We start from the raw sequence: 25,743 nt of genomic DNA on the forward strand, positions 1-25,743 counted from the left end.
AAAAATAAGGCTTTATTTTCTGCGTTTATGACAAACGTTTAATGGAACAGTCAGTGGAACGTACCAAAACAGGAACATGAAGTTATAAATAAAATAGTACGAAAAACTTCAATAACCAGTTATTATTGCTAAATAATAATTATTCAATATTTGATTTACCACATATATAATATAATAGGTCCATACATAGTGTTCCGCCTATATACTGCGACAATGTAGGAACGTTTTACAAAATATTATTGATATAGTAGTAGATTAATAAGAATATTAGTACAGAGATAACGTCACAGAAAATATAATAAAACGAATAATCATGCTGCACAACTGTTACAGACGCAAACATTGATACACTAATTATTATTAGAGATTATTATTATTATTATTATTATTATTATTATTATTATTATTACTAGAATACTTGATACAGTTCTTGCATTATCGTGATTGTGTTCTCCGTTTATAATAATTACATTTACATTCAATAACATCTATCAGATGTGGCAAAAACAAAATCACTCCTGTGTGGAAAAAAAAACATTTACCTACAACATTTATATTACATTTTAAAGCAAGTTTTGTAGTTGTACTATGGAGAGGTTACTTAAACACTGCAAAGTTTTGAAATGATAAACATCTATGATGTTACTACACAGTTCATCACTGTAACAAGAACGAATGTCTAACGCTCGGCTTATACCGTTCGGGGATTTATCGCTCGTGACAATTTTACCCGTCATGCATGTGCGCTACCTATCAGATTATGCTATGAACTACTTGGCGGTCGAGCAAAAACGTCCGATGCAGACCTCTGCTGTATACTTTACCAGTTTAAAAAAATGGATCACATTTTATTTCTTCGTGGTTTTTATGTTACTGAAACTTTTCGTCAAGTTTTAAGTACTGAATATCTGCAGCAATATCTTTTAGTTGTTCATTCACTGTAATTCCAATATATAAGGAAGAAATGCGCACTATATACAGAAGTTGTTGGTTAATCGGTGCTGCGTTCGGTCACTGTTTTCTGGCATGTGATACACTGCAGGACGTGGTGTAATTCCAATATCAGATGCTCTCTCGTCTGAAAAACAGTCATCAATATGCGAACATAATGAACGGGTTTTGAATGATCAGTAGAGAATAAAAATTTAATCGGTATCATGTGCATAATCCAGCCTCATTCTTAGGTTTTGGCATGGCAGAAATCGTGCGAGTTGGTATTAAACTTGATTACATGGACGTTTTATCATCAGTCTTCCCTCTTACCTTTATTACATCCAGGGAGAGACATTTGACACGGCTAGAGTGAAACAGGAGAATAAGCTGGATGTGGCTATGGAGGAATCTGAAGTCTTGACTGAAAGGTGAGTATAGTACGCACGTGTTCAGTTTGCTGCCGGTAGGGCATTAATTATACATGTTTATTTGAATGTGCAGTTCTGTGTTGTGTATCTTTCTCCATTCTTCTGTAACTTTATCCCTTTTAGCCCCAAATATTTTCCTAAGCATCTTATTCTCAAACATCCTTAGCGTCTGTTCCTCTCTCAAAGTGGAGTCCAAGTTTCCTAAAACTGGTTCAAGGGAGCACGTTTGAGTAGCTTTCAAGTGCCGACATTCTTGATTTATTTACAATCAAAATCTCACTTGGTTGCTTTGGATGAAATATTATGAAGTCTTAATTTTTTACTGGTCAATGTATGTCTAAAATTTCGTTTCATATTTCCATTTTTAACCCTATTCCTAAAAATATATCTTTAACATTAGGCAAGCGTGTTAAAAATGGATTATTAAACAGTGGAATGCGAAAAGTAGCTACTTTTAACACTAGTGCGAAATGTATTTTTAACACACAGTTTCAACTGTTCGCGGCAATTGTCAGTTTTTTCCCCATTGGATGTTACATCGCAGCAAAGTCTACTTTAAAAAATGAATAATTTTCGTTAAGAAACATTACTTACTTACAAATGGCTTTTAGGGAACCCGAAGGTTCATTGCCGCCCTCACATAAGCCCGCCGGCGGTCCCTATCCAGTGCAAGATTAATCCAGTCTCTATCATCATACCCCACCTCCTTCAAATCCATTTTAATATTATCCTCCCATCTTCGTCTCGGCCTCCCTAAAGGTCTTTTTCCCTCCGGTCTCCCAACTAACACTCTATATGCATTTCTGGATTCGCCCATACGTGCTACATGCCCTGCCTATCTGAAACGTCTGGATTTAATGTTCCTAATTATGTCAGGTGAAGAATACAATGCGTGCAGTTCTGTGTTGTGTAACTTTCTCCATTCTCCTGTAACTTCATCCCGCTTAGCCCCAAATATTTTCCTAAGCACCTTATTCTCAAACACCCTTAACCTATGTTCCTCTCTCAGAGTGAGAGTCCAAGTTTCACGGCCATACAGAAGAACCGGTAATATAACTGTTTTATAAATTCTAACTTTCAGATTTTTGGACAGCAGACTGGATGATAAGACCTTCTCAACCGAATAATAACACGCATTTCCCATATTTATTCTGCGTTTAATTTCCTCCCGAGTGTCATTTATATTTGTTACTGTTGCTCCAAGATATTTGAACCCTTCCACCTCTTCGAAGGATAAATCTCCAATTTTTATATTTCCATTTCGTACAATATTCTGCTCACGAGACATAATCAGGTTAAGAAACATACACAAATTAAATAAATTGCTTCAACAACGATTTTATTGATGATTGTTCGAATTCTTTTGTCACTGATTAATTCAAAGCACAACAAATTGAAGACATCTACATAACTCTCAACAACAAAACATATTAGCAATCCCTAGCAACTTTCATGAACGCGCGAGAAATATGGCATTAACACTGATAGTCGTTGTCCAGTAATGATCGGAAAATCACAGTTAAGCTTTGAGCGCTAAGCATTCCAAACTTTCAATTGCTTCTGAAAAATGCATTCCAAATGACATCCATCATTCTTGCAGTGGACTCTTCAATTGTAAATGCGGTAATTTTTATTGTGTTAATACTAAAGAAGAAATCAAAGAAAATGGAATTTCTTACACCCTATTTTACCCGAAAGTACATCAGGGTTATAGTTATGGAGTGAAAGTTTAAATTATTATAACCTGAATACTTTTAACTTGAATAACCCACTGTATGCTGCCTACAATATTAACACTTATATCCACTATAGTTGAAGTAATTCCAGTTCTTAAATGTATAACATAAAATTACAAAAATGTACAAGTAGACTTTATTTTTTTTCAGGAAGATAGACCCTTCTTTACTCTTAAGATGAGCGAGAGTAGGAATTTAAATCGCATAATACGAGTTTAGATATCTTGCAGAGCATGTGTTTGTCTTAGAAGCGCACTTGAGAAGCTCTTACTAATATTGAGTTTGTACTGTGCGGCAATCAATATAAAGTTATCGAAGTTATTTAAACGTGCTTAACTTCAAACATCCTTTTTGCGTTTCTGCATCTTTGCTGAATGCAGAACTAATCTACTGAAACTGTTTCCTCACCTTCTTATGTTTCACTCTTAAAACAATAATACGTAAACTGTGATCTCGCCTTCATTTGTTACTATTGCACCAGTGGCTGTAATATTGTTAGAAATGCAATAGTGATTATCAGGTTAGTTAGGGTATGTACACATTGGAGCGACGATAAACGATAAAAGAAGCAGTGATGCTATATCAGAGAGAATTGAAGCATGCATTGTCATTTAGGTGTGCATATTGGAGTAACGATAAAAACGAAGTTACTCGATAAAAGCGACGAAAAAGAAAAATTACATATTCTTCGCTCTTGGCATTCATATGATCTCTGATTGAGATAATATTAATCTGTATAATGATTGGTGGTTATCAATATATCCGAACATTAATCGATTTATTATTATTTCCGCATATTAAATTAATTATTGTAGATATTGGAAAATTGATCAGTTGTGTATTTATTCGTGATACATTATGTGATCAGAAGAACCAATCACAGTACAACGAATTTATACTACCTTTGGGATGAGAAACGGGTTTACTTTTGTACGTATTTAAGTTATATTAACCTTGAACTTAACAGCTGATATTTCCTATTTATCGTCTTTCATTAAGTGGATGCATAGAATATCTTCTACTGATAAATCAAAATGTTCGCTTCCCGCGTCCTTGTTGCTCTGATATGAACACTTGATTCTTTGATAATACCAAAGCATCGCTAGGTCATTTCTTTTATCGTTTATCCAATGTGTACCTATCCTTTTGGAGAAGGAAGCACATTCAGCAAATACGAGTATATAATTTTATGTTAGTGTTCAAAGTTGGACAGTATTGAATATTTCCATTTTAGCTTCGCCTATACTCCTATATGATAGACAAGCAATTGACAATTAAATAGTGTAATAGAGTTATTTTTGCTTCTGATGACGTGTTGTTCATGAAACTGTAGTTGAGAAAATTTCAGTAAAATTCTTTTTCTCTGATGTGCGAATTAAAATGTAGATTGATATATTATATGTCTGTGAAAGATGCTTCACCACAGAAATCTTGTAACAGCGCTTACAGTGAAATCTGTTACTCTTCATGCAGTTGGTTAGTGAGGTCAATTTTGTCTGTTTTCCGTATAATAATACAGCCCTTGGATTGGTAGCACTCCTTGCTGAAAAAAAAGTGTTTCATGCATTGCATTGAATCGTTGTAGAAATGTATGTATGCTACTAAATAGCAAACTAAATATTGTGCTGCACCTGATTTGCAGTCTGCTGTGTAATGTTCACTGTCATCAGTTATCAACTTTTTCTTAATTTTGTTTTCAACTTCTGTATTAACACCATTAATTTCAATAATTTCGAGGCAAAATTTTGTTCCGGGGCCGGGCATCGAACCCGGGACCTTTGGTTAAACGTACCAACGCTCTCCCAACTGAGCTACCCGGGAACTCTACCAGACACCGATCCAATTTTTCCCTCTATATCGACAGACCTCAAAGTGGGCTGACAACCGTCAAGCAACCAACATTGAGTGCACACTAACTCTGTGTGACTTAAATTATTGTGGTTTTCTGTTGACGTACAGTCACAGTCTACTATATACAGTCACGAAGCATGGGTTTTGAGGGTGCTAGAAACAATAGTCTGTGACGGTACTATTTTGCATTGCCTGTAATGAGGCGATATTAGCGATCCTAGTGGTGAGCAACTACCTAATGTTTGCATATTTACTACATATTGAGCTTCGCGACTGTATATACTAGACTGTGGTACAGTGACGTGTATTATGCAGATCAAGCTTTCAGGTATAACTCCCTGTAAAGTTGATTTGAATAATTTCGAGGAAAAAATTGTTCCGGGGCCTGGCATCGAACCCGGGACCTTTGGTTAAACGTACTAACGCTCTCCCAACTAAGCTACCCGGGAACTCTACCAGACACCGATCCAATTTTTCCCTCTATATCCACAGACCTCAAAGTGGGCTGACAACCATCAAGCAACCAACATTGAGTGCACACTAACTCTTGGTCACTTAAATTGTGGTTTTCTGTTGACGTACAGTGACGTGTATTATGCAAATCAAGCTTTCAGGTATAACTCTCTGTAAAGTTGATTTGCATAATATCAAAACTTATGTGCTGTCCACTTAGAGATTCCGGCTTCCTGTGCTAATTTGCGCGTTGATTTTGTAGGACTTCGGAGCATTATATCCGAGCTTTCATCAAGTTTTTCTGTAGTTAAAATTGTAGGCCTGCCACTTCTTGGTGCATCGAGATTATTGTGAACTTCTGCTTCTTGACAGTGAGGAGAACTCGTCTTAATCACATACATCATCTGACGAATTACCACATTCATGAGGCTCAACTTCGTCATGAATATAAACATCAGTATAGCAAAGTGTTCTGATCTGTTCGATGACGCCTTATTCCTTGTCAAGAATGTCCTTGATTTCGTTGGACATTTCTCTATCTTCTGTCATTTGGACACCGTTGAACACTATGAAAACAAATTAAAATCTATGTAATTTGTGGGTATGGATGATTGCTGATTACAGTCATGAGCACAATATTCTCTTACTCAAAACAGATGCAGAGATGTGAACAGAAATAACGCAAAGATAGTATTAAAGTTAACTCCAACAGACAATATTAGGGAGTAGTAGCCTATCTCATACAGTTCTGTATGCGGGCTGAAACGAACTTCAATTTTACAGACAAGGATGTGCCTACTTTCCGTGGCCCAAGTTTCATTAAGGGAGACGTAGGCTCAAATATACCGTTACATGTAATTAATCACTGATCCCACAAGTTTTTAGCTATTCATCTGAAATTTCGTACAGATATTTACAATGACTGACACTATTATGATAATTAATTACAATACCTTACCATGTCAGGAAGCCTAATTACGAACTTACCTAACCTGATAGCAAAATATAAGGCACATTTTCTCATGATCTATTAAACATATGGTTCTGAAATTTTGTACACATTTACTGCACATGTATGTATTTATTAACACTATAGTTGGGTGTACACCCGGGGGCAGTGATGTATAATATACAATAATACCGTTATAATTCTACAATAATTACAGCAATAAAAGAAAAATAAAAAATAAAATAAAATAAACCTAAATTTATTTCTAACTATAAATAAATAGATGCAATAAACCTAGGACTATAAATAAAAACTATTCTATAATAACGCCTACAATAAGCAAAGGTAAACCTAAGTTATAAGTACTTCTATGTCACCCAACTATTACCAATTTAAGTAATAATTACATATTACCTTAGTTAATTACAAATAAACTTAATTACATATCATCTTAATTAATTACATTGCACCTTAATTTATTTACATATCAGCTAAATTACATGACACAACTTAGATATTTACACTTCACCTACAATTATATTTTCAGTCTAATCTTCTCAACCTTTCCTTAAATGTGTTGATTTTGAGAGGACCACCCTGAAAGATTGCCGCAGGTAAGCTGTTCCAGTCTACTATTGTGCGGTTAACAAAGGAAAATTTTCCCACGTCCGTTCTTTGTTTCCTACATTTAAACTTCCTAATATGATCTGCCCTGCCTAAGTATGATGGTGTTGATAATCTAGCATTGATGTCGGTCCATGCTTTGTATCCCATTTGTGCCTTAAACTATGCTGTGAGTCTGGTTTTTCGTCGCCTTGATTTGAGAGATTCCCACCCTAAGTCTTTTACTATCTCTTCACCATGTCCCTTTCCCATTTTGACATAGAAATATGAGTTGAGTACAGGTTCGAACTTGTGTCCCCATACTCTAAAGTCATTCGCCTTACCACAATGCAACAGAGAGCTACATTATATGTAACAAATCCCTGCAGACAGAATTTAGAAATTAAATTGTTTTTATTAAATAAATGTTTAATAATTTAGTAGTATTTTTTAAAAATGTCTTTGCTTTGCCAAATTAAAGGTTTTTTAAATGTTCAACTAAAAACAAAATTTGTGCAGTGAAATTTGAGATAAGTGCAATGGATTTAACCTTCATATTTAAATAATTCTAAAATTTTTATTAGAAAATATAATGACAACATGATCCAATATAAATTTACAAGACAGAGTATCACATATTGTAGAACAATTAATTTATTTTCATGATAATGTTCCAATCATTATCATAATTTTAATAGTTGTGTCATACATAATAATTGCAATAATTTTTAATAAACATATTAATTGAATTTCCATTATGTAATAATAAATATGTGTGCAAGGTTTAATGACTTTATCTCAAATAGCTTCTGAGAAAATGTTCCATAATTATTGAAAATTGGATATTGCGGATAATAAGTCTTAAAGTTTGAAAACACATGCCATTTGATTATTTTTTTTTACATCCCATGGCCCACAACTACACTACTAACAGGCATTTGTTATAGCACACGATAGACAAATCAATTATTTTAAATCCTGACGAAAAATCATTAAAAAATCAAAGAAGATGAGTAGGCGTAACAAGTAAACAGGTAAGGGTCGTGGCACTTAACAAGCCATGGCTCTTTTAATTTGAACCTCATTTAGACTAACATTTGGGCCGTAAACTTTTGTTGAGAGTTTCCCAACACTATGTAATATTTTTACAGTAATTTTTAGAAAATGTGATTTTTGGCCAGTTCCCTTAAGAAACTCGTGTTACATCCCATACACGTCCCTTCTTACCTGCAAAAACAAGGAAAGTATTATCACAGTCTAATATATACTGTCACGAAGCTCAATACGTAGTAAATATGCATCCATAGATAGTTGCTAACCACTAGGATCGATACTATCGCCTCATTACAGACAATGCGAAATAGTACCAGCACAGTCTATTGTTTCTAGTACCCTCATAAACTCAAACGTCGTGACTGTATATACTAGGCTGTGGTATTATTGTTTTCTACTCCCGATTTTCGGGCTTTAGTGCATTTTTCCTGCCTACTGTTAAGATTTATGCTTTCTATTTTGACGTACTAAATATTAGCTTCCATTGCTTTCATATTCGATGCCTAGTGATTAATATAAAGATGAATTGAGGAATTGTGAAACACTGGTCCCATGTAACACAGTCTTTGTGCACCACAAACTCCACAAGTGCCTTTCTACTTCCTAGAGTCAATTTCGCGTTCATTCACCGAAATTACTTTTAAGATCAGATAAGTAAATAATATTAAAATGTTCAAACTTATGACTTATCCATTTAATATTAACATTTGTTAATACATGTTAAATATAAATAATGTATGAAAGTTTTGGCCTTTTACGACATCATCAGGTACAACTTGCTTCTACGATATCTAAATTACTTAATGGAATTTTTGTTTTCTCTTATAGTAAACCATCAAATCGGTGTTATAATAATTAATAATAATATGTACTGTAATAATGACTCACGCATTTTATGGATTTTAGTTGTTGGGAATTTTTTTTAGGTTATAAATAAGTCTACATTGTATAACTAATTATATTCTATTAGTTTTGAAATACATAAAACTCATGTAACAATGGTTTCAGCCACATGTATATTTTAAATTGTCACAATTTTAAGTTCCAAACTTTGTGTTTAAATATATGATATTGTGTTTGTAATATATAGATCAATTTATGTAAAACTTTGTTGATATAATTTATATCTTCATTTTATATTTGTCATAATTCATAAAATAATCTGTAATATTACGTTAATGTCGTGGTGTCTGTTGAGGTGTGTAATGATTGTACGTAATATAAATTTAAGTTTGCGTCTTCTGTTTGTTTTTTTCTAGCTTATTTGGTGCTTGCTGAAAGTGTTGAATATAAGTATACATTTCAATAAATTGACATTTTGACTATAATTCAGTTTTTCAAGAAGAATTCTCAGTGTAGTTTAATATTAATGTGTGTATATTGATGAACAAGTTGTAGTAGTCTGTTCACGTTTAGATGTAACATACTGCCTATTGTTGAGTTTAATATTAAATTTACAGTATAAGTCATAAGATTGAATATTTTAACATTATTTATTATATTTAATAACTGACTTATCTGAAAATAAAAACGTGATTATAAATTCTAAGATCAGAGCTCTTCTATATTCCTAGTTGGATTTTGTCTGAAAATTTCTCACATGTGTCAATTAATAATTTTATGGCAGTACACTTTAATAACAAGGTTGATAGCTTATAGTGATGATCCTTATTTTCATTAAAAGAATGTTTTTTATTACAGCGTTTTCAACACTGACGGGAATGAAATTCCTATGGTGAACTGGAGAAAAGGTGAAAGTTTCCTTCCCTCAAAGAATCTTGTCATAGGAAAGGCACCTGAAGCTCAGCTTTGCGATAAATTCTTGACAAAAAAGAAGAACGTGGAATCACAGTCAGATTGTCACCCAGACGAAGTTTCGTGTAAGTGTAATATTAGTGGGAGGTTATTACAGACTTTCCGAAGCCAGAGAACACATTTCCGAATACACCCCACAGAAAGATTTGAATGTGATATTTGTGGGAAATATTTCTTACGATTGCAACAACTGAAATATCATATACGTAGGCACACAAGTGAAAAGCCATTTAAATGTAATGTTTGTGGGAAATGTTTCGTAGAGTCTGCAAATCTTAAAGAGCATACCCGTACTCATTCTGGTGACAAGCCGTTCAAATGTAACATTTGTGGGAAATGTTTTGCGCAAATGGGCCATCTTACGGTGCATACTCGAACCCATTCTGGCGAGAAACCTTTCACTTGTGATGTCTGTGGAAAATGTTTTGCACAGTCAAATACTCTCGCAGTACATGCACGTACGCATACTGGAGAAAAGCCGTTTAAGTGCGACTTTTGTGAGAAATATTTTGCACGTTCGGGTGATCTCAGTGTGCACGCACGTACGCATTCTGACGAGAAACCATTTAAATGCGATATATGTGAGAAATGTTTTGTACGTTCTGGACATCTCGCTGTGCATACACGTACGCATTCTGGCGAGAGACCATTCAATTGTGATTTATGTGGGAAATCGTTTGTGCAGTTGAGTGCTCTCGTAGGACATGCACGTACCCATTCCGGCGAGAAACCATATAAATGCAATGTTTGTCACAAATGTTTTGCACGTTCAGGCAGTCTCACAGTGCATATACGTACGCATACCGGCGAGAAACCATTCAATTGTGACGCTTGTGGAAAATGTTTTGCCCAGTCGAGTGCTCTGGCAGTGCATCAACGTATGCATTCAGGCGAGAAACCATTTAAATGTCATACTTGTGAGAAAAGTTTTTCACGTTCGGGTGATCTCACTGTACATTCTCGCGTGCATACTCGCGAGAAACCATTCAAATGCGATGTTTGTGGGAAGTGTTTTTTAAAGCGGGACGGTCTCGCAGTGCATGCGTGCATCCATTCTGGCGATAAGTAATTCAAATATGATGTTTGTGGAAAATGTTTTGTATGCTCGAGTGATCTAAATAGGCATGCATGCGCGCATCCCGTTGAGAAGCAATTGAGGTACAATGTTTCAGAAAAATGTTTTGTACAGTCGGGTACTCTCAGGGCGTGTACGTACGCATTTCGCAAGACACCATTCAAGTGTATTGTCTGAGGGAAAACATTTTCATGAAGTGCATGTTTCATTAATAATGTACGTTTGCCTTGATGCCAGATGGTATTAGGTGCGATATCTGTAGTTTCTGTTCTATGTCGTCATTTGTTTCAAATTCAAGATATGAAGACATAGAACACAAATATAATGCGGTTAATGGAATTATAATAAGACATTTCGTGACGCAAATCTTAAAAGAAACTGAAGTTAGCATACACAACATTATAGCAAAACAAATGCTCAATTTTGGCAGTGAAACATGGGTTATAGAGCAAAGAGAGAGATCTACAATATAGGTAGCTCAAATGAAATTTCTCAGATCAATTTTAGGATTTACAAGACTAGACCACCAGAGGATTGAACATATTAGAGCAAAATTAAGGGGAAAAAATATAACAGAAGTAATAGTATGCAGAGGACATTGAAACATGTTGAAAGAATTCAAAACTCCCGTTATCCATATGCAACTCTGTTGTACAGACCAGTCGGACGAAAAGATCAGGGAAGACCACAAGCAAGATTGTTAGAACAGTGAACGGAAGCAGACAAAATTGTCTAAACCGGAAAGTGAGGAACATAAGATGATAGTAGGAACTTTTTTTTCGCGTATTTAATGCCTACATGTGAACAAGAATGAGAGGTGAAGTAAGGGTTTTCTTGGTTATGTACCTCATAATGGTATTATATTAAACTTATCTCACTTCTGAGAACCATTTAAATGTTTATTGATGTTTTATCGGATAACATTCATAACCTCATTCCAGTTTGTTTTTTCATGTAGACATATTTCTCGCTACAATATAGTATCACAGTCACATCCATTTATGCTGTTGGTTTTGAAATATCCACCTGTACACTTTGTCGTGTAGGATTATTATTATTATTATTATTATTAATGACATTGCATTTATTGTACTTTATCGCACTCATTTCCATTAATGCTGTTAGTTTTGAAATGCTCGCCTTTACAATTCGTCGTGTAGGATTATTATTATTATTATTATTATTATTATTATTATTATTATTATTAATTGCACTGTATTTATTATTATATTTTATGGCACCCACATCCATTCATGCTGTTGGTTTTGAGAGATCTTCTAGATATTTATATTCATTCTTAGGTTAACCCAGATAAGCCCAAAAATTTTTTGTCATAAAAATACAGTAGCACATTAGTCACTCTCAAAAATCGGTTAATTGATGTTGAAATAAACTGAAACAAGGAACGTATTTTTTCTAAAGCTAACAAATACTACCAACATTATCGCACAACTTATAAAATGTCCCTAACACCAACAATGACATAATATCCGAAGGCACTGCAATTGTCCTTAAAAAAGGACGGTGGGAAAATCTGGGTTAAGGTTCTTAGGCTTATTACTCCCGTCTCACCAGCGGGGATCTTTCCCATCTCCGTGGTCTTGTCCCACGCGATTCCGAATTGTACAGCCCGACAGGGCGCCCAGCAACAAAGAGAGCTAAACGGGGACAAAATACAGCGACTGGTATTCAAGAAACGAATGTTACTATGGAGACGGGCAATGCAAAAACAAACGTAAAAATGCCGCCTCCGAAATTTATTAGTATTACATTAGACGGGACAGAAGAAACAATGAAGAACATTAGCCCATTCTATGTGAGATGCGCACTCGACGGTCTTGTAGGGAAGGTCAAGAACGGAACTAGACTTCTCAACGGCAGCTTACTGGTTGAGACTTTATCTCCCAAACAAATTGAGACCAGGGAATAGGGATTATAAAGAATGGACACGAGCGAATTTTCTTGTGTTTTGTTTCTCTGTGCGCCAGCGGCTAGTTCCACTTTCAAGCGCTAGAGGTACTGTAATCGAGCATACGCTAAGATAATAATTGAGAATAGAGTTAAGGCACAGGATCCAAACATCGCCTACCTTATTGCATAAACCAGTAACGCTTTGCTTCAAATAAATTCAAGTTAACAGCTTTTCCTTATTTCTCAGTGACAAACTAATTGTAATAATAATATTTTATATTTCAGATATAATACATTATATTATAAAATAATATAATACATTTTAAAATTCAGTATCGAATTCGTTTAATATTTGTGTAATAATATAATATAGGTATATGGTTTTACTTCTCGTAAGAGTTTTGTTTTTCCAGTTTCAGTGCTATCAAATCATTACATATTTTAATTGTTGTTGGGGTCAACGTCTCAACTCTCATTATAAAGGAACTCTAGAGTCTAGACATTGCAGTTAATGAAGGATATATTATTTTATGGATCCAATTTATTTTATTTGAGTACATAATGTACCTAGATGTATTAATTGTGTGTGTTATATTTCCGCTGTGTCGACTGCTAGCTGGTGTGATGTCAGCGCCAACTCTAGGGAGAAAGCAGAATCTGACGCTTTAGCTGGCTTGAAGGTCATTGAAATCAGTCCGGCTACATCAAAGGTACCGACGAGAAGTGTCCATTCTTTATAATCCCTATTCACCTGTGAGACACTGCTGAAGGCGAAGTTGCTGGTTTCTTACTCTATAAAGGTAGAAAGACACTCCTCGCTGAATACCACGCGAGTGGTACACACAGATGCTGTGGACGGCTTGTCTGACGACGAGATACAACAAGAGCTCGCGGAACAGTCCGTGTCCAAAGCTTACCGTTTGTTACGTAAGCGGGACGGACGGACTTATCTCCTCGGCACTGTGTTCTTGACCTTTGAAACATCTGTCCTACCGGAGTATATATTTTTTTGGGTATGAGCGTATCTCTGTACGAGCATATGTGCCGAAACCAATGCGGTGCTTTAGGTGCCAAAGGTTCGGACATACGCAGAAACGCTGCACGAACATCATATATGCAAAGTGCGGCAGCGGTGACCTTGGGGACTCCCCATGTCCCAACGCCGTACTGTGTGTCAATTGTGATGGGGACCATAGCTCAAATTGTAAAGACTGCCCGAAATATATTACAGAGAAGGCAGTTCAATCACTCTGTTTAGGAGACAATGTTACCTTCTTCGAGGCCCGTAAACGTATTCTCGAAGACGAAAAGAAACGTAGAGAAAAGTCGTATGCTTCAGTATTGCAGAAGGCAACTTAGGGTATAAATATGGGAACGTAAACGCCACCTCTTGAAGATCTATCTAGGAAGCGAAATGAGACCGCAACCCAGACATTTGTTGACGCGGCCACTCAGACTGCTGACTCGGATGACAGGTGTATTCTTGAAATCATGTCTTATAAGCCAAAGAAGATAATCGCTGTGACGTCCCAGACAGATTCGGCGCCTGTGATGACGTCGCGACGTCGCACTCCTCGTAGGGATGAGAAATGTAGAACACGCTCTCGATCTCGTACTCCATCGAGATCAGGATAAGGAGGGCGATGTACTGCAAGTGACGAGTCGCCACAATCGACAAATAAACTGTCGCAGTCTAAGGCACAAAGACTTAGGCTGGTATTCATAGTCGACACTTTATATCACCACTTTGCAAAGTGACACTTTTCACGAAAGTGGCTCTTTCATATTAGTGTATTCATAGACGATTGAAGAAGTGCACTTCACAAAGTGTCACTTCACGCCAGCAAAACGTAGAGTTACAATTTGGTTGGCAACAGAAGTCCCACAATGCCTTTCAAAACAAGTGAACAAACAATAACAAATTAATGACGTATAACCTACAAATTACAATGCTTGTGATTTGAATTGGGAGCCTAATTGATCGCGCGAGAAAGAAAATATATATTTAAAGTTGTTTTATTTCAGTTTCTAGTTTTTGTTGACGATAGTTTAGATTATTTCAGTCAGTTCAGATATATAACATTTTATTAAATAGTGATACTGCTGGTGAAATTAGGTTAGGTTTTGTACAGTACATAGCTGATCCATTAATTTATATAGTTAGATTAGGTTCTGTACATATCTTTTTCATTGATTTATGTTGCTAAGTTTAATTTTGTATGCTTCCGTTCCACTGATTTATATAGTTCGGTTAGATTTTGTACATATCTTCTATTAGTTTATATAGTTAGGTTAAGTTGGATTGAGTAGGTTAAGTTTTGTGTGTGTGTGTGTGTGTATATATATATATATATATATATATATATATATATATATATATATATATATATATATATATATATATATGTAATTAAATTTATATCGTTAAGTAAGGTTTTATACGTATCTCCTTCATTGATATATCGTGTTAGTTCCTTTATTTTAATTTTTGTCTTTTTCGTGAATAGTGAATAGAAGTAAAAAAAGAATGAAATAAACACATTATTATTACTATTTTCTCTCTCTCGTTTCCATTATTGCCTACTCTTCAGGAATATTTTGAATGCCAAATGTTTCTACAATGCATAACAAAATAGGCCTAATAGTATGAGATCTCTTTTCATTGTGAGGTTATGACTGCACATGAACTAGAGACAGTAGATGTATTGATTACCGGAGTGAAAACATATATATTACCGGTATCAAAACAGTAATGATTATATCAACATCTAGATAAATCTTATCTCAAAATACAGGTAGTCAACAAAAATCAAAATCATTTTAAACCCAATATAATTATGGAATCTGCTTAGAAGGCAGGCACGTGAGGTCTCTCAGTGCTAATTTAAGATAGTTATGCCTACATTAGATTGAAGTTAGCTTAATATTATTTAAGTTAAAAAATTTGTTTCAGTAATAAAAAATAGGTTATATAGGCATATCTACCTACATATCACTTCATCGAATTGAGGTTATAAATATACGAATGTTACTACAGAAATATCTGAACTATAATATTATATATATTAATGTATGGTACATATCTTAGTACAGAATTTTAATGCAGTCAATAACTGTATTATTGGAGGCAATGGCAAACCTCTATTATTCGTGTTTGTCAACCAGTCATCGAAAATATAAGCAATCTTAATAAGTTTCTTTATCAGATTGGAACCTTTTTTTTAATTCTATATCATTATAAAATTCCACGGGATTGTCTTTAGGCCTATCTCTAATGTAGCGCTTTTGTACATTGTCCACATTGTGCCATCTCTTCCGCACGTTCTAATAATCGACAACTTCCAAGACGTTCGCCATTTTTCTACAAAGTGTCACTTCGGCTCAAAGTGTGGTCGGAACTACACTTTCAGTGTGGACTGTGCAACGGAAAAGTGATACTTTGCGTCTTCCAAAGGACACTAATCGAAAGTGTCGATTATGAATACCAGCCTTAGAAAAGAGAGGAAAAGAAAATGCTCTGTATTTCATGATTTAGCTTCTCCAGAAGATTTATATTATACAAAGGAACGTGTACGGTCTACGCAGCAGATACGCATAAGTACAACAATTAATCTATCAAGACAACCCCGCTATTATATGTCTTCAGGAGACACACCTCCGACCTGAAAACTCCCTGAATATCTCAGTATACATTATTCACCGATACGATAATCTTGCCGGTATCTTGCTCTCCTACTCCGCCAAAATATCTTTTCCTTTGTCACCAATATTACCACTCTACATCAATGCATCTATATCCGGGATCCGTCAGTAAAAACTAATGAATAATTTTGATAGCGTGATAAAAGTTCACTAAAACGAAGTCTATAAACAAAATCTGGTGTAAAATTCTTAAACCATGGGCTCAGACTTACATCAAACATAAGACGTCGCATAATCTACGATGGAGTGGTGGTATACTCCAGTGTGCGAACTGATGGTAAATTGACGTCGAGCTCAGAGAGCAGTTCTCGAAACCGCACACTCGATAAGTCTGCCGTTTGAATCACCACAATCGAAAAAGTTATCTACTACAGAGACCACATTTTCATGCCCGTTAACATCTAATGATATAGACTCCGAGAATCCGACCAAGTCTACCTTTTTAATAACTCAGTTTGGAGAGCGAGATTCCGCAGGACGTACAGAGGAAATACGCATTCTGATAGGGTAGTGGTTACTACCATGTAGGTCGTGAATCACAGACCATTTCAAATGAGTTGACAAAACTGGGTTACAAATGGAAATATCTATCATAGAGAAATTACCGTAAGCCAAAGATAGATGTGTTGCTTCTCGGGAATTCAGGGTAAAAAGATTGAAACGGGTACATACTTCTGCTATTTTATTTCCTCTGTCATCATCAGAATTGGCACCCCAAGAGTGGTGGGATGCATTGAAATCCCCCACTAACAGATATGGAGCAGGTACCTGGATCAGAATGTCTTCTATTTCATTTACTGTGAAAGGTGTATTAGGGGGTATAAACACACAAATTATGGAAAAATGAATCATCATCATCATCCTTTACGAATTAGGCCTCTGTAGACCTGTTTCGGCCCCATCTAGCAGTCTTCTTAAAGGTCTTCCTGGTCGACGATGTCCTCTAGGTTTATACTGCATCATAATTTTTGGTATTCTTGAATTTTCCATTCTTCTTACATGATCTAGCCAATTGAATTTGTATCTGCTGATTTTTTCTTCTACTGAATTGTTCTAAAATTTCTTCATTTCTTTTTCGGTCTAAAAGAGTATATCCTGCTGTCCTCCTGAAAAATTTCATTTCCGTTGCTTTGATTCTGTTCATGTCATTTTTCTTTAATGTCCAAATCTCGTTTCCGTATAAAAGGGAGGGTAATGCTAGTGTATTATATATTTTTATTGTTGTAGATTTTTGTACTAATTTCGCTTTTAATGTATTGTTTATTATCCCTAGAATTTGTGTAAATTTGGTAATTTTCTTGTTCACATCATTTTCATTTTGATAAGATATTTCACAACCCAGATAATTGAAATTTTGCACTTGTTCAAGGCATTGGTTATTGTGTATTATCTTACTTCTGACTGGGTCTTGTCCTAAAAATGCCATTACTTTTTATTTTTGTGCTGAAATTTCCATCCCAATCCTCTTTGTAAATTATCCTCTGAATTGGAAATTATGACTTGATCATCGGCATAGAGTAAGGTATTTAATGTTAGAGCACTGGTTATTTTGATTCCTGATGTGTAGATTTGGTTCCGTTTTAAAATAATTTCATTTATATAGACATTAAATAAAGTTGGTGATAGTGGACAACCTTGTCGAACTCCATTATTAACTAATTTTCTTTCGGATATACAGTTATTTATTTTGACACTTATTTTGCTGTCTGTGTAGATTTCTATTATATTTTGTAATAGAAAATTTGGAATATTTTTATCTTGTAATATGTCGAATAAAAGGTCTCTTCGGACTTTATCAAAAGCTTTCACGAAATCAATAAAAGCTATAGTAACCTATCTTAGGGAAAATTACATTACTTTCAAGCCTCAAACAAGCAGTATAAGGACGGAAAAATGAATGTTAGGTAAAATTATTGTAGCAGCTATGCATTGATGTAGAGTCGTAATATTGGTGACAAAGGAAAAGATATTTTGGCGGAGTAGGAGACCACCACCACCACCACCACTGCCGGGTGCACACAGAATCAGACGCGACGCGACGAGATGTTTTGCTTTATAGTGTCTCTCAACGTCTCGGGACAGCTTGACACTGTCTGCTCGCGACAACAGCTGATCTGCTGGTTGTGTGGGTTTGGAAAACAGCATCGCCATAGAAAATGGCGTCAATGGATGAGGACGATGTGCTTTCGTGGTGCATTTTCACTCTTCTGGAAGAAGAAGAGCGGAACAAACGTAGATTTTGGCTAGATCCATGGAATGAGTAACGTGATCTAAATTGCCTCGTGCAAAAACTGAGAAGTGATGATAAACGTTTCAAAAATTTTACTAGAATGAGTATATCTACTTTTGATTATCTTCTTGCGTTAGTTGGTGAAAATCTGAAGAAAACAACTACAAATTGGAGGAAACCAATATCATCTGAAGCAAGAATGATGCTAACTTTGAGGTAAGCAGAGTTAGCCTACTATGTAAACTAAACAGATTAGTCTGAATAATATGAATATTAAGAAATCAGTGTTTATTTTCCGTGTAACTTTATTATCTGTACAAAGGTTCAGCTTAAGGGGGGCAAGACTGTTACATACACCCCTTAAAATACATTTCTCCGCAATAAAACGATAATTGTAACATACATTTCTATGTCAAGGAAAACCTCAAGCCATTCAACATTCAAGCCGGTTGTGATATATTAATTCCAAGGACAGCTTTTTACTTGTACTGTATACAGTAAAACATTTTTTTTCACTGCTCACACCTATTTGCTTACTCTCTTGGAAGTCAAGTCTGGAAATTCTTGCAGCCGTTACTACGTCAGAGAAGTCTTCGAAGTCTCTGTCTTCCATATTGCACAATTCATATATTCACACACTATATTTCACATTTCGAGAACTGAAGCCAGAATGCATAATCACTTTACAAGAAATGACTAGATGCCAGGTAGGAGGGATAGTTGAGTGTACTTTCTCTTTCTCCAAAACCTGGTGTGTAGACCTTTAATTTTGCCCCACAGCTATAAATCAATGAAGCAACCCCCGATCATACCATCGAATATGGTATGTACAGTCCTAGTTAAAAAATAATAATACAAACTTAAAAATTAATTTCGAAATTCACTATAACAATTTTCGAAAGAAGTGAGTCTTCGCCTTTCAGGTACAAAACATGGTAAATAGGCGAACTTAGTCTCTATCGCCAAATAGACAATTTTAAGTTCTATAAAACTACCAATTTTATGAATATGTTTCTATGAAATGTGTACTTGCAAGTTTTATATACTTACAGTCTTACTAATAAACCGTGTATAGCTTTTATACTAGACTTATGCAGAGTTGAGACAGAAAACTTTACTAATAAACCACGCAGAAGCTATGGACGTATAAACAGGCTGTAACTATACAATGGGAATTGCTTTGCAGTAGTTATATACACGAAACCCCTTGTTTAAGCCTTGTATATAGAGAAAAAATGGCCGCCCCTCTAACAGCTGTTCGTATCGACTGTCATTTTATGATGATGGTTGCCTAGTAAAGAAGAAGAAACCAAAGAGCACAGAATAATATTACTGAAGCTTGTACTCTTTGACCAAAATATAGTATGGTAATCGATTAGAGCCAGTTGTACTATCTATACTTAACACGCCACACTAGAGCGCTCTACCGGATGCAATAGAGGACCTCAGATATTCTATTATCTTTCGTAACGAAGTAATGACGAAACTATGACGTAGCTGTGTAACATTTCTACTGTTGTACGCGACGTATGTATGATTATTAGTAAGGAATTTACACACGACGTATAAATAAGCTACTCATTGTATAAGACAGTTAAACGTCTGTATTTAGAGTTTTTATTAGTAAGACCGTTATTATTTAAGGATTAGAATAGGTTTTTAACTAAAATCCGAAGTCTAGTTATTACAACAAAGAGTAACAATCTGTAAAACTACAATTCTTGTAAAAATGTTTCAGTGTCTCTGTAGTGGCTAGGTCCATTGCTGCTATCATACCATTGTTGCTGCTGCAGTTCACGAGGCGTAATTCGTTGCTGGGCCGGAGGTCAAATGATAAATGAGGAAACTTCTCCACTAATACTGGAAGCTGGACGTGAATGTAGTTGTCCATTTTCTTCTTCCTGCTCCTCGACTAGTTTATTAACCAGCTGCACAATATTTTCCTTCATAACTCTCTTTCTTTTGCCGTTTAGAGAGTCAATATCTGGTAATAGCCCTAGAAAAAAAAGTAGCATTGGATTTTCAGAATTATCATTCTTATTTATCTTGGGTTTGATATATTCTGATACAGGACCCGCAAGAATCTGGGATGCTGAAGGGGGTTTTCTTTTGTTGACTGACAGTGAGGCCCGACTGACATGTGAAGTAAATGATTGGGCATCTTCTTGAACATTTTCGACGTCGAGTTCGTCCTGCTCTTCGTCAAAAGTTTCTTGGCTAATAATACACTCTGTATTTTCAGAGTCCATGTTGCCAGTAGTTGTCCTATGTATACACATGTAGTCTTTTAGAAAAGATATAGCATCAGCAAGATACCATTTCTTCTTTTTCGATGCTGGAGCACCACTGGGAGAACTTTTGATGGACCTGAGGTATCTGCCGTATGAGTTCCGAAGGATCTTCCATTTCACTTGACATTCTTTAACTGAAAGTAAAGGAAATAATACCATAGTCCGTGGGTGCTGTAGCCTATTGTTTATTATTATTATTATTATTATTATTATTATTATTATTATTATTATTATTATTATTATTTGTATTATAGTTACACTGCTTCATTTAATTACCTTCCCCTTAATCTATTTATTTTTTCAGATTACTTACAACTGGTGAACGTTTCAAGTCTTTCTCCATGTACATGAGAGTTGGACACTCTACGTTCGGGGAAATAGTAATAGAAACGTGTCGATCAATTTGGAAAATTCTGTAGCCTTTATACATGCCAGTACCTACACAAGAAAAATGGATTGAGGTTGCAAGCCGTTTCGAGTCGATATGGAACGTCCTCAACTGCTGTGGGGCAATTGATTCAAAGCACATCAGGATTGAAAGTCCTAAGCATTCTGGTTCTCTATATAGAAATTACAAGGGCTTTAATTCAATAGTTCTTCAAGCAGTGGCAGATGCAGACCCGAGGTTTTTAGCTGTTGATGTTGGAGATCTGGGACGAAACAGTGACGGTGGAGTGTTCAGTAATTCAGATTTCGGAAAACAATTTTTCAACAATACTTTGAATCTTCCACTTCCTCGTACAATTGACGGAAAGGAATTTCCATTCGTGTTTGTTGCTGATGAAGCGTATCCTCTCATTACACAACTCATCAGACCGTTTTCTCGCAAAGCACTAACTAATGACCAGAGAATTTACAATTATAGACACTCACGAGCTAGAAGAATCGTTGAATGTGCATTTGGAATATTGACAAAAAAATTTATGGTGTTCGAAAGTGCAATCATTGTTTCTCCTGAAAAGGCCACAATTATCATGCTGGCTTGCTGTGTTTTGCACAATATGATAAGAGACAAAGAAGGTCATTTGGTCGACATACACAGATTCCTACTTCAGCCCAATGTGATCCAAGTAACGCACAGGAGATGGAAGAGCAGAGCAATCAACAAAACGGAAGCACCAACGGGTATAGAGTGCGGAATATGTACGTAAGTTATTTTTTGTCTAAGAGAGGGACTGTTCCCTGGCAGAACCGTTTGGACCTAGTGGATGAAAGTTAAGCATTAGAAAATTGAGAGGGTGACAGTTAAAGCTCTCATTAATTTCAAAAAGCTACTTCAATGAATTAAATTATTGGGACATGACATGAGCAAATTATACAAAAATACAATTTAAATTACGTTTCATTTCTTTGCCATTTCTTCAGTTTCACTTTTATGTAAAATTCATGTAATTTACTCCTATGTTTATATGTACTTAAATGTTATTGATGTTAAACATTTCGCCATTTACTATTAAAATTTGTGTGTTAAATATTCTTGTTATTTACCATTGTAATTATACAGGGACATCATTTTATTTTTACTAACATTTTTAATATTAACCTGGCTATAACTTTGGATTAAAGGTCTAGAACCGGATATACCACTTGCTCCCCCTTCCAAGACTGGAGTTCGATGATACTGGCGTAGAATACAAATCACTTTACTAGGTATAGGAGGGAAGAAATGTAGTTCATCCATTTATGTAAACTAGGAAATATCGCAATTTTGAGTTTGATAATTTTCATTAGGTTTTGTTTAATCAAAATACAGTACAGTATTAACAATTAGTGTTTTTACTCACGAATTGAGCTCTCAATGCGGACGTATTAATTATGCAGTGTACATTGTACTGTTACAGCACATTAGCGTACAATATAGAGAGTGAAGTTAAATTGAAAAATAATCATAATATGGATATTTAAACACATTTTTGAAAATGGTGGCCGTTCATTTCGATACAGGCTTCAGTTCTTTTGTCCATATTATCGCACTATAGACTATTGTACCTAATTCCAATTACCAGTTTCGTCCTTCGTACGAGTAACTCATGCTGAAATAATTCTGTACCTACTCTATAGAAGAGTACCTTACGTACTGTAAATTTAATCTTCACTTCTGCCCGATCCGAAAAGATAAAATTACTCAGAAATGCTATCTACTGTCCGTCCAAGTGGTTTTGTCGCAGGGTCGTAGAAAGGGGGGGGGGAAATCACGTGACAGTTAATTACTTAACGAGGCCCTTTTTAAACAGTTGTATAATATTACGTAGATGTCCAATTCCTAACAGAAATTAATGTTTTCAGAAAAGAGCTACGACAGCCCCTAGACTTTACAGAGGGGCGAACAGAAGCAGGTGGGGGAAACCGGGATGAGACATAGGCAAACGGACGACAGTACCTGTGCGAAAATATGATTCAATATTGAAAGCTCTTTCGTCACTGGAAAACGCGAACATATTTCTGGAATGTACTATACTCACTAACTCAGTACTGCATACGCGGCCTTGGTTCTGTGTGGAGAACGATTGGAAGTTTAACTAGTAGAAGGGCTGGGAGTGAACTACATTAAAAAACTCAGGTACAATACAAGTTGAAGTAAAAATAAAATGATATCCCTTTACTATGAATTTAGGCTATTTAATGTGTTGCTTCATTATGTTCCATAAAATTCCAATTCTAATGCATTTGGTTATTATTTCCTAAGGACGCATAATACATAATGTTTTAGGTTACCTGTCACAAATGTTTACATAAACGTCATTTTGTATGTTTATGATTATTTCACGGGCCACCATAATGAATTGTACCGTAAACTGGGGTAAAGAGGATCACATGTGGTAAAGTGGATCATATGTGTATTGTTAGATAAGTCAGCGCCACATGGATCACACATGCAAAGAAAACTATTTTAAATAAAGAGAGAATTGCGCACAAATGTGCATAGATGTCACTGTAGCACAAATTACTTAATCTGACACATTGGTCTTGCCGTTCACTCACTACAGAATTGTGTCAGTGATTCTTTCCTTTGTTTGCACGTAAGTACGTGGTATCTGTCACAGAAACACTCGCAAAGATCACATATACACATGGGGTTTCGATCATGGTAGCTTTTGGTTTTGCATAGCTTGAAGTGGAAGCCATGTATTGCCAGGCGTGTGGTCACATGCCTGAGATCGTAGGATGCCCTCTTCCAGTCGTGTGATGTCATCGCATGTGTGGTGTAGAAATCGTCCCAGATCTGGTTTTTCTTGCTTCTTAGCTCCGATCGTAGCGTCACATATTGTTCTGTTGCCGGTAGTAGCAGTTGGTGGCGCAGGTCCTCTATGTAAAAGGTCTCTCTGGCGAGCTCATAAGCTAGGCGCGATGGGGAAAATTTGGAGATGCAGAGTATCCTTTTCAGGTATGTTGCCTTGACTTTTTCTATTTGGTTAAGATTGCTTCTATTTAGATCTTCCCAGATGATCTCCAGACCGTATGTAATTATGGGGTTGATTTTTGTTTTGAAGAGCTTGATGGCTGTGTTGAGCGAGAGCTTGTTGATATTATGTATGTCCTGCATTGCTCTTGTGGCATGTGTTACTCTGTCCCTGATGTGGGTGTTGAAGACAGTTCCCTGGGTCTGAAAAGTTATTCCTAGGTATTTGAATTTATTTACTTTTTGTAGTTGTATTCCATCCATTTTTAAGGTATCATCTGCGGCTGTCCTACCGCCTTTCCGAAATATAAGGTACACTGTTTTTTCCAGATTTATTTTGAGATCCCTTTCTCTTGCCCATACTGCTAACCGATCGAGTGTCTCTTGGAGTTCTTCTCTGGAAGTGGAGGATATTGCTAGGTCATCTGCGTACACATAGATTTTTACTGCTTCCTTTGTGATGATCTCTGATATATCTGCCGTGGCTATGTTGAATAATAACTAATAACTATTTTTAGTGGCACTTATAGAAGAAAGGTTTTCTTTTCATGTGTGATCCATGTGGCGCTGCCTTATCTAGGCAATACTTGGTCCGCCATGTTTCGGTTAGTCAAAACAAAGGGGCGTAGCTCGGATGTTGTAGGAAATGACTGTGATGAAGTTAGTATTATTGTGAATTGAGTTATATATTAAGGCCCAATTGTATAAAACTCCCTGACTAAAGATCAACTTTGATCGAAGATCGAAAAGTAAACCGAGTTCAGACACTTCTTCTATTGTATAAAACTTTTCTGCGATCAAATTACCTTCGTTCAAATCAACGAGTTAGATACTATAGAGAGGCCAAAGACATCAGAAAGTTGAAGACAATTGAACATTGGTCCGCCATGTTTCGGTTAGTCAAAACAAAGGGGCGTGGCTCGGATGTTTTAGGAAATGACTGTGATGAAGTTAGTATTATTGTGAATTGAGTTATATATTAAGGCCCAATTGTATGAAACTCCCTGACTAAAGATCAACTATGATCGAAAATCGAAAAGTAAACCGAGTTCAGACACTTCTTCTATTGTATAAAACTTTTCTGCGATCAAATTACCTTGGTTCAAATGCAATCTAAGTTCACGTGAAAAAGATTTGGCAACATCGCATAAACAGGTGAAATACGTGATGCGCGGACCATGTTATACAGGTTTGTTCAGTGTTGCTAATCTAGCGATTTTAACTCTTTTTCAACAACAATTTCTTTTAACTTTTATATTGCTTAAATAGGGATTTAGTGACCTTTTTAGGACCCCATAGTGACAAAATTTAAT

The 25,743-nt window shown here is 35.7% G+C and overlaps 1 protein-coding gene across 2 annotated transcripts in view; it reads left to right on the forward strand.

Annotated features, from left to right (window-relative positions):
- LOC138693404 (zinc finger protein ZFP2-like) overlaps positions 1-11,783 on the forward strand; it is a 48,515-nt gene extending 36,732 nt beyond the window's left edge. For both annotated transcript variants that reach the window (XM_069817349.1, XM_069817350.1), the window contains 2 exons: positions 1,279-1,361; positions 9,708-11,783. In XM_069817349.1, coding sequence (XP_069673450.1) covers positions 1,279-1,361; positions 9,708-10,890 — 1,266 coding nt within the window. In that variant the 3' untranslated portion in view covers positions 10,891-11,783. The remainder of the gene's footprint in view (positions 1-1,278; positions 1,362-9,707) is intronic.
- The last annotated feature ends 13,960 nt before the right edge of the window (positions 11,784-25,743 follow it).

Source organism: Periplaneta americana, chromosome 17 (genome assembly GCF_040183065.1).
Source record: "Periplaneta americana isolate PAMFEO1 chromosome 17, P.americana_PAMFEO1_priV1, whole genome shotgun sequence".
Classification (NCBI taxonomy): Eukaryota; Metazoa; Arthropoda; class Insecta; order Blattodea; family Blattidae; genus Periplaneta; species Periplaneta americana.